Source organism: Cornus florida, unplaced genomic scaffold (genome assembly GCF_030987335.1).
Source record: "Cornus florida cultivar Cherokee Brave unplaced genomic scaffold, ASM3098733v1 CherokeeBrave_3.0.0_Hap2_Chr06, whole genome shotgun sequence".
Lineage (NCBI taxonomy): Eukaryota > Viridiplantae > Streptophyta > Magnoliopsida > Cornales > Cornaceae > Cornus > Cornus florida.
Window position 1 is genome coordinate 103,914,911 of NW_026775576.1, and position 11,265 is coordinate 103,926,175.

Consider the following 11,265-nt stretch of genomic DNA (forward strand, 5'->3'; position numbering starts at 1 on the left):
AAGGAAATTTCCAACTCTGGGGGGATCGATCCCCCAGGACTTGGCAACATTACAGATTTTTTTTATTGTTTGGGCTTATTTTGTAAACTATTGGGCTTTAATAGAGTTATTACTTAAGGCCCAGTGAGCCATTAGATTAGGGTTAGTATTTATTTTATTTAGGTGAATATTATTAGGATAATTAAGTTTTATTATTTTCTGACCGTGATATTACGTTGTCTCTGGGGAAAAAGGAAAAGCTAGGGTTTGAAGAATATTTTACAGAGGTTTTGTCTACAATTGAAGGAAGAAGAAGAAGGAGCCAAAAGATGGAGATGGAACTTGTTGACACCATGATCATCTTCTCCATGAGCTAGTTCTTCACTTAGGGCTTGGATGAGCCCTAAGTTCATGTAAACTAAACCTTTGTTTTTCTTTTCTTGGGGAATTATTAAGTTGTAATTAAATATTTGGCCTTGTGATTTATTTATATATACATGCTTAATTTGACAAATTAGGGCTTGTATTGATTAATTCTTTCATTGAAATCTCCAAGTTGATTGTATGTCTATATATGATTAATTAGGGATTTTATTCTTCATTAGATGATTGAAAATTAATTCTTCAATTGATTCTATATGAAAATTGCATGTCTATGTGTGATTGATTTAGAATTATACTCTACACTAGATACTTCTTTTAGTTGTGTTTAGTGATGGCCATAGCATGAGACTTAGTTGATACAATTGTCAATTAATTTGATGGATAAAGGCTTAATCTTGATGGGTTGTTCTACAAATTAGCTTATTGTCATTAGGTAATTGCAGTAAAGTAGGCAATTTGTGCTTGATTATGTTAATCCATACTTCTAATTACAATTGGTATTATCCTCTTGATTGATGTGTGTTATTATCGGATACATTTGTGAATGTGTATGGTGGGTTATGACGTAATCTTGAATGTGTTTTACACTTTAGTTTAATTGTCATTAGATAGACAATTTATTCTTGATGTTGATAATCTATACTTACAATTGTGATTTGTGATGATAATGTGACCACATCTATAATTACACTAATGAATTCCCCATTAATTGAAAACATATGGTTAATTGCATGGGCTTAGTGGTGAATCATAACCTTAAGACTCTCTTCATATCTCTTTAATTCTTAGTTTAATTTAATTTAATTTACTTGTATTGTCCTTTCTATTTCCATGCTTTCAATTTAACTCTAGTTTAATCACTTCACCAAAAATCTTTTTCTCTCTCTCTATCTCTTTCTCTCTCTTGTGCAATCTCATTAGCACTAAAATCAAGTTTAATCCCAATACGTGTTCAATCTCTTGGGTTCGATCCCTTCTCGCTTCATACTACATAGTATAAGTGTCTAGCGGTTTATAAATTATAAAATATAATGCCTACTTAACATTAATTCTAAACCTAAAGTGTTGTACATTATTTTGTACACACGCTCAAGTCGCATCAATTGTTAATTCATACTCAAAATGTAGCGTCACATTGAGTACGGTGAATAAACTGTAAGCCTAGTTGGGTTGTCGTAAATGCATTTTAATCAAATAACAAAGCTTTAGTAATACCAAAAAAGTACAAATACATAGCACAAGCTGAGAATAATGAATGTAGACGGCCAAGCTGGCAGACTTAAGCAGTGTATAAGAAATTCAAGGGCACTTGGGTCCTCCTCTCTTAGTCTTCCAGTTATTGTAGCATGGGCAGAATTGCTTGTTTCCGTAAGTTCCTGGAGGCACACACAGGCACTTTGCACAACACTTTTGGCAGAAGAACATGCATGGCTTCTTGTAAGCTGTCTTTGAGCATCTCACCGTGCAGCGCGGTGCGCACTCTGAAAATGGAAACTAAAACCTTCAGCACAATTTTTAAGATGCTGAAACCGTTTTGATTAATGCTATATTTGGAAGCATCGAATCAACATTTTAGATTTAGAATTAAAGAAAATTTTAAACCGAATTTTCTTCAATACCAATTACGCACAGTGCTACCAAATGGAACATAAATAAATTTTGGTCTGTTGAATGTGAGAAATTAGACTTTGCGGTTATGTCACATTATTGCAGGCCATTTCTGTATTTTTCATAACAAATTTGTTATATTGACATTTTTGTGATATATACATTATATATTGTGCCATGTGTAAAAATTTAAAAATTAAAACCAACATGCAAGCTGCCCTTAGCCTCTTACCTTGAGGTTGAAGACTGCCTGGAGTGATACCGTACTGAAAAATCCAAGAAAGAATTAGCATTTGGGGAAAGATTAGAAGGGATTGAAATTGAGATATATATATGTATAGGACATATATATATATATAAATAGGATGGTGCCCCTAATAATAATCTCACCGTTGGAATGTTGGTTGTTGGTTGTGGCTGTGGAGTTGGAGACTCTGTGACTGTGGCCTGGAAAAATCAACAATAGTGAATATGGACTGGTTGAAGTAAAAGCAAGAAAGGTATAAATTGTTACTTACATGGTTCTCTACTGGCAAAAGAAGTGCTATCGTGACAAGATAGAAAATCACAATGCTCAATTGTCTTGCCATTGCTAGGTCCTAAGAGAGAAGTAGAACAACCAAAAGACCTCTGCAACAACCAGAGATAGAGAAAGGTATGTGAAAATGAGTGCTTGTGAAGGAAGGTCATGGGTGTATATATATATAAGCAAATGGCTTGTCGTGAATAGAATATAGTGCGACTAATGGAACAGTGTGAGATACCAACATTGCCAAGCCCTTTGTTTTCCCAAAATGAAATGACACCCTATTTTGCAATGGACGCATCCTCACAGACATGGTGTAAATGACCAACCTAACCAACCTTCTTGACCAAACTTAAAAAGAAAATCATTTTTAAGCCAAGTTAATGGATAAGAACTCCATCCCTTAAATTTTTCTATCTGCCAACAAATAGCCCTAAATAACATTACTCGATTTAAAATTGAAACTCAATTTAGTTTTTTCGGAGTACATTTAGCACAATGTATAAGTCCTGAAATTAAGGATGCATTGGTCATTCAATGTTAAAACTAGGGGCTGGTATAAATTATTAGATGCCTCAATTGAATTACTTGCATCCATGTGAATGAAGACGAAAGATGACAAATGATAGAAGGCCCCTCACATGTGCACTCGCTCACATGTCCCTGTTAGGATTTGCATGGGGGACCTTAAAGGTAAAGCCCAACAACAGACTGAACTAACACAACAGAAGAGACATGATACAGAAAAACCATCGATTTGTCTCTTCATACACAGGTGGATGATAGAAAGAGTTCTATCTATCCATCTAACCACTTCTCGTGAACTATATATATATATATATATATATATATATATATATATATTAATTAACTTTTGCACTCTGATGGTTAGAATGTGTTTGTCGCCATCTTTCCTTTGTAATCTTGGAAATGAGAGTGAGACAGAGGTCGATTCTGCCATGGCCGTCCATATGGGCCATTGAGGTTGGTTTTTTATTTTTCAATAAGCTAGCTATGTTTGTTTCCTAAGGTATTCTCGTGAGAGAGAAGATCTATGTATAGTGGTTGTATACACATTGAAGGAAGGTGAAGACTATGAGAAAGAGATATATATATAACCTTGATTTAGTGTGATTTAGGTATATATGATCGCTAGTCATAAGTTATGACACATCAAACATTAAATAATATTATTATAAAGGCACATTTTTTTTTAATTTTAAAATAATATTTATAACTTCAATTTAATATTAAATAGCATGGTCAAATTTAACATTTCATAACTTATATGGTCACAGGTTTGAGGGCAACATGATAAGTTTTGTTAGCTCCGATAATTTTTTAATTTTAGTGAAAATTTTATTTACGCTTTTGAAAATAAAAGAGAGTTTTATAATTTTAACCCTTAATTTTATTTGTTGCATGTGATGATCACTTGTGGTTCATCTTATTTAATCTTATCATTTATAATTTTAGTTGTAACAAAAAATTTAATATAGAATTTAACAAAATGATGAAGTGGCTGAATTTGAATTGAGGCCTATAAAGTTTATAAAGGAGAGAGATTTGGATGGAAAGACTCCTTATTCGCTTGATTAGTGGTGCAATTCAGGTTAACAACGTGGATAACTTTTTTTTTTACAATTAGGTTTGAATTAATGTGCTAATAACCCGAATCTAAATTCTAATATATATATATATATATATATATATATATATATATATATATATATATATGATTTTAAAATTATGATCAACTTTTTTCTTTTCAACTTTTTTTATTTAAATTTTAATCTATTATGTGTTAACAGCTTAACAAAGTACATAATTAATTTATTAAAAGTTTGTAATGAGTTTTTAAAACTTTTTGTGTTTAGAAATAATTTAATCTAAAAAATACTAATAATCATATTAATTTTCAATGTGGAATATTGGTAATTCGAATTAATTGATTTTTTTGAATTAATTGTGAGTTTAATAATAGAAGGGTGGGTTACACTTGAGTTGAACATATTCCAATTAATAATAATAGAAGGATGGGTTACACTTGAATTGAATTAATTCAAAATAAGTTTTTTTTAAAAATATAAAAAATCCACACACATATATAATATAACCCAAAACACACTCACACACTTACACCCTTACTTTGCACCTGTCCTATGTAAAGAAAAATATATTAAATTTTTTTAAAATTAAAATATATATATTATTTTCATGCACGAGTGGTAAGTTACAGAAAGTAGCTTATGGTAAAGCTCAAATAATTGTTTTTATGATATACAAAAAAATATATATGGAGAGAATAGAATTGATCTCACAACCATTTATTATTATGGGGTTATGTGAGATATCAATATCTGATTCAAATTTAATTTGACGTAGGTAAAAATTGAACATATTAATTTTTCATATTTGGAGGGAGATTTACATGATCTGTTCTCCAGAATTGCAATCCTTCGTCTGTGAATAAGAAATCAGTGTGAGTTTACCTATCCCTCCTACGTACTATTATGGGCTTGTTGTGTTGGTAGGTTCGATGGGCATATGGCCGAATCCATTCCAATGGCTTAAAACATAGTCTTTAATCCACAAATTCAGTAAGCTGATCGGCCCAGAACTTTGGCCTGGATCAGACGCCCAAGTGCAGGCTACATTATTAGGCTGTGGAGATATCATTATTATTTAGGATAAAGTGTAAAAAAAAAAAAAAAAAAAAAAAAAAAAAAAAAAAAAAAAAAAAAATCCCTATACCATGGACCGAGATATAATAAATCTCCTTAAATTAAAAAAAAAAATACAATTAACCCCTCAACTATGATACTTCGTTGCAATTTACTCCCACCATCATAAAAATTTTGACCCTCATTAGCGCATGCATGCCACTTTTTTTTCTAAATGCCCATTTCACTCTTGTTATACAAAAATACCAAAAAGCCCTTTTCTTCTCCAAATCCATTACCCTAATTCGAGAGACGGAGATGAGAGAGAGATGAAATCCTTCCGGGGAATTAACCACCACCACAACTTGGGTCGTCGCCACTGCCATCTTCACCCGCAACCACTGCCTCATATCGTCACTACGGCGACCGCTCCACAAACACCAGTAACAACGCTATATTCCGGCGAATTAACCACCGCCACCATCCTCTCACCACGACCTCTGCCATAACCCCACAAGAATCACTACCAAAAACTCCCAAATTGAAGTTAATGCGCTTTCAGGCAATCGATTTAGGGATTGAAGGTAACTGGGTCAACTCGTTTTAAACCCATTTTTCTCTTTCCATCTCCAATTCAGATACTCTGTACTTGGAACCTTCCATGGTTGTATCTTGTAAATCAAATTGCATTTAGATATTAAGAAAGATATAATATTTAGTAAAAACAATAAATGAGAAAAGCAAAAATCCAATCTCTCTGGGTTAGCATCCCTCTCTGTCTCATTATATATATATATATAACAGAGCCTTTTTGTATTATATGTGTAATATATATATATATATTACACATATAATACAAAGAGGCTCTGTTCTTCCTCACCTTCCTCTGACCCTCTCCACCAAAAATCACATCAAAAAACTCACATTCCTTTTGTGATCCATTAACCATCACCAACATTTTTTGAGTCAAGTCTTAATCACAAATATGTTGTTCTCGTCTTACACCTATAACCCAACTAACAGCACATTCATCCAATCTTCCAAACTTGGTAATGAAAGCAAAATCACATGGTCGGAAAGGAAATAAATATGAATAGATCATCAGAAACCCAATCCTATTATTATAGATCAACATATGCGCCTATTGCCATACTTTGCCGGTTGTTTTGTGTGTCTATGTATATATCAGCATCTCTTCTTCTCTGTGTGCCTATATATATATAGAGAGAGAGAGTGGGAGAAGGGACTATATATATATATATATATTAGTGTGGCAGCATCCTTTGTGAGTGTCTATATATACACATATTAGTGTGGCAGCATCCTTTGCGAGTGTCTATATATACACACTTATATATATATATACTCCCTTCTCCCACTCTCTCTCTACCACCCCCATCAGATCCATCAAACATTAATCCGGTCAAAACCCGTTTCCCATTGTCTCTCTCTATATATATATATATTAGTGTGGCAGCATCCTTTGTGAGTGTCTATATATACACATATTAGTGTGGCAGCATCCTTTGCGAGTGTCTATATATACACACTTATATATATATATACTCCCTTCTCCCACTCTCTCTCTCTACCACCCCCATCAGATCCATCAAACATTAATCCGGTCAAAACCCGTTTCCCATTGTCTCTCTACAAACATTGCCTCTTCCATATACTCTATATGGAAGAGGCAATGTTTGTAGAGAGACAATGGGAAACGGGTTTTGACCGGATTAATGTTTGATGGATCTGATGGGGGTGGTAGAGAGAGAGAGTGGGAGAAGGGAGTTGGGTGAGGTGTCAAGTTATAATTGGTCTTTAAGATTACAGTTGTCATATCATACAAGTAAATGTACAAGTGCCAACACAACGCAATTTTAGTAAAGGGTACAATTGTCTTTTGATTTTTTCGATCAACCCAATAGCCGAATTATCCTCAATTGCAACAAATTAATAATTCGAAGGGTTTTCTTATAATTTCAGGGGTTATTTGCAAAACGTTCATAGTTGAAGGATTTTTATTTTGCACTTTAATCTTATTATTATTATTATTATTATTTTATTTTTTTATAAAATTTTTGACAAGAAGTATACTCTCACACTTTTTGCTTACGTTGGGCTCGAACCCTCCACCCCTCTTTAAGGACAGGGAGACTATATCATGGGCTCGATGCCCTTTGGTAGAGATATATCAGTTAAGCTAAGCCCTTGGTACTAATCTTATGTCATTATAAATTATTTGAAATTGCTTGAGTATAAATGTAAAAATTTCGAATTCACACTTTAAGTCTCTAATTTAGGTTACCAAAAATTAGTAAGTAAATTAATTTTGTTACCACAAAAAGAGATGATATACGATAATGTTGTATTTGAAAACACAACAAAGGTTCTTCCAAACATAGCATATGACCATGGATTAAACTAGCTAGAGAGAAAATAAGGAAAAAATATCAATTGTAGAATTCTGAAATATTTGTCTTCTCTCAAGATAACATATAGAGGAAAAAACACAACCTGGGAATCCAGAATAGCTCTTTGACGATGAAATGAATACGTCTGAATATATCTTGCTACTCCTATAATGCAAGTGACTGAATGGAATGCCATATTTAATATGGATATAGTGAAAAAAATACTTCTAAAATATATTTTGAGTAACACTTTCCCTCTTTCAATTTTAAAAAGTGGGCTTAAAACCTCCTTAATCTTTTAATATTGAACAAAAACACCCATCAAATTGCTTTTTGTATAAATCTGAGTTAAAGTAATATTATAGTATCCGTCTTTCTTTTTTACCTTTCTTTTTCTTTTCTTTTTTACTTTTTTTTTTTGGTGGGATGACTTGCTTCAATCTGGGTCAACCCATATCAAAGCGTGCTCGCCCGCATTCACCCATACCCTGATCCCAACAAGCTACGACCATGTATGTGCAACCACATTAGATCCCAGCCCTTGTTGGAATCTACTTTTGGGAACAGATAGAAAAGGCTCTCGGACAACGAGGTTCATCCATATCAGTTGATATATTTAAGGGTTCGGCTTCTTCTATCTCAATATACACATTAATATTAATTCTTTTTTAAGTATAACATGTTTAATAAATCAGGTTCATTCTCAACCACCATCTTAGAATAAGAAACAGGAACATCACAGTATATAGCATAGGTAAACCCCAAACTCCCAGGATAATCCTCAAAAACAGCTTTACTTATGTCTTCTAGGAAATCATACAAACCATACTGGTCTACATGATTAACAGTTCTACATTTTGACTTGTAGTGCACGTAAAAATTATAATAAATATCTCTCATCACTGTCAATCGTTCAAATAACAAGAAATATAAAAAATAAATAAATAAATAAATAATGGCATAAATAAGGTACTGGCCAATTAAAACAAAGAAATTACAAACAAATTGAACAAATTCATACATTTTCAAATTACAGACATTTTAACATAAATTAAAAAAATTCATGCATTTTCAAATAAAACCCCCAAATCGAACAATTTACAGACAAATTGAAAAAAAATCAAGATCCTAAATTTACAAACAATTTATAGACAATCGAACAATTCAACAAATTCAACAAACCCAACAAAGAAACTCAAAAACTAACCCTAAACCCCCAAATCAAAATCCTAAATTACAAATATAAATTTAACAAACCCTAAACCCCAAAACCAAAACAACCGAACAAAGAAACACTAAAAAAAAAACCCATTTTTACAAACCCGAAACCCCCTGTCAACTAAAACCAAAATCAATTTTTAGAAAGACAAAATTCATACCTCCAAATTGCAATTTTTTCTCAACAGCTTCAAATCAAACAAATGTTTCCCCTTCGAACCTTCAACTATCGGCAGATATGTTGTTTGATCAAGCGTATTCGGTGTACGTATCAACCAAAATATGTCTCTATTATCTCTTCTTTCTACCTATCTATATAGGGTTAGTCGACAAAATGAAATTGCAAAACCTAAGTTTGGGTTAACGAAGTAAAATGGATTCAAGTGTTTGGCCACTGTGATTATAAGATGTTTGGTTTACAAGATAAAACAAAATTGGGTTTAAGTTATACAAATTTTGGTTTGGTTAAGTGTATGGAGGAAAACGACAAAAGGGCAATTTAGTCATTTCATTCACTTATTATTTTTTGTCAGTCGACAATGTCTGACAGGGGGTATGACTGAATTTTTGCAAACTTAGAGGGGTCACATTGAAGATTGAACATACCTCAGGGAGTCTGACTGAATTTTTGCAAACGTAAAGGAGTCACATTGAAGATTGGACATACCTCAGGGGGTGTAACTGAAGTTAACACTATTATAAATATCCGTCCCACATTAAAGATCCATATACAAAAATTTGAGTTTTTAAAGGGATATGTATTTAATCCATTGTTCTCTTTTAAAATTACCAACTTGTCCCTTCTAATTTAAATATATATGGTTACAAAGTTTGAATTTTTTAAAAAAAATAAAGGACAATGAAGGAAATATATAATTTATTTGCTTTGACTTTTTAAAAAGGACAGGTAATTTAGGATATATAAAATAAAAAAAAAAATTGATAACTAGCATGAGACCGAGGGAATATTACTGAGTATATTTTATATTCTCTCAATCTCATAAAAAATTTTCATCTTTTTATTTTTGGTTGTCCCGGGTCAAAATCAAATGTACTGATTTTTTAATATTCTTATTTGACCCTTGTTGCCAGAAGTTATAAAAGAATAAAGCCTATGGTGGACCATATTTAAAAACTCATTCCCTACCACTAATTAAAGTTATACTGTTAAAAAATTTAGTTTGCAAAAATGAATACTTCTCGTGAGACATAGGGACTAGGAAGTACAAGGAAAGGATAAAATTATTATTTTACAAAATTTGATAAATAAATTTGTCGAAAAGAAAATGTTAAGAGTGTCTTTGATTATACACAAAATTTTAAAAAATATCAAAATAATAAATATTGAATGATCTACTTAATTGTCCAAAACAACATATCAAAAGTCACCACAATTTATCCTTTTTTATTAAAATATAATATTTTTAGTATTTAATCAATTTAATGAGTGAGGGGAAGAAAAGAAATTACTGCCTCTCACCCATTATAGATGTTCAGCTTTAAAATTTATACTTTTTAAGACATTAAATTTATTACATTTTTTTTTTCCTATTATATTTTATTACATTGACAATTGATAGATTTTTAAATTTACTTGGTCCATCTATTTTAAAAATTGTGACTTTAATTTGTTTTACTTTTTAGGGGTAAATTAGGAATATTTTAAAATAATATTATATTAATTTTAAAATAGAACAACTATTAAAAAAAAAATAGAAAGTTTGACTATTAATATGTTACTGGATGAGTGATAAGATAAGATCAAATCATGTAAAACACGCGAGAAACGTAACAATTAGATGAGATAAGATCAAATCATGCAAACCTGACAGAAAATTAGATGTGTTTTTATTTGATTTGTACAGTGAGTCAGCTTTCTTAGAGCTGTGTCCAAACCATTCTGTGTCAACTTTTAAGTCAATTATTTACTAAATGGTCCATGCAATTAATATCCACATGTTTAGTTTGGACGTGACATAATGATGATAATTATCCTCCTTCCAATGAAGGTTCACCATGTATGGAGTGTATATCAAGAGGGTCAATTTCATTGATAATTCTTTGTTGTTTGTTTATACATTATAGAGTAAAGAGGTGTTAGGAATGATTTGATTAGTTTTTTCCTTTCCTATCATCCATCTCATCTCATCCTAACCGACCCCAACAAAGCCATGTGAAAGTGCCCGCATCATCGGGCATTCAGTTCCTAACCTGGCCCCACAATTCAAACCAAATAAATCATTACGTTGCAGCAAAAGTAGCCGTCCGATGAACAAACACTTCTCTCTGCCGTTGATCACCTGTATTCATGTGGCCCCCACCATTTTCCTTCTTTTCTTTTTGGTGATAATGTGGACCCCCACAAACTTTACCGTGGGCCGTTTCAAAACAATCAATGAGCTGGTTCGGTTATTCCGAACCTGAAGTTCGGTAAACGAAGCTTCTAGGTTCGGACATCCGGGGCTTTAAATATCGG

The 11,265-nt window shown here is 32.2% G+C and overlaps 1 protein-coding gene across 1 annotated transcript; it reads right to left on the bottom strand.

Annotated features, from left to right (window-relative positions):
* Positions 1–1,547: 1,547 nt before the first annotated feature.
* Positions 1,548–2,761, bottom strand: LOC132313557 (protein GAST1). The gene is made up of 4 exons (XM_059812375.1): positions 2,490–2,761; positions 2,362–2,418; positions 2,204–2,237; positions 1,548–1,844 (listed from the first exon to the last, which is right to left on the bottom strand). Exons 1-4 carry the CDS (start codon positions 2,559–2,561, stop codon positions 1,663–1,665), a joined length of 345 nt encoding a protein of 114 aa, XP_059668358.1. The 5' UTR covers positions 2,562–2,761; the 3' UTR covers positions 1,548–1,662.
* Positions 2,762–11,265: the final 8,504 nt, after the last annotated feature.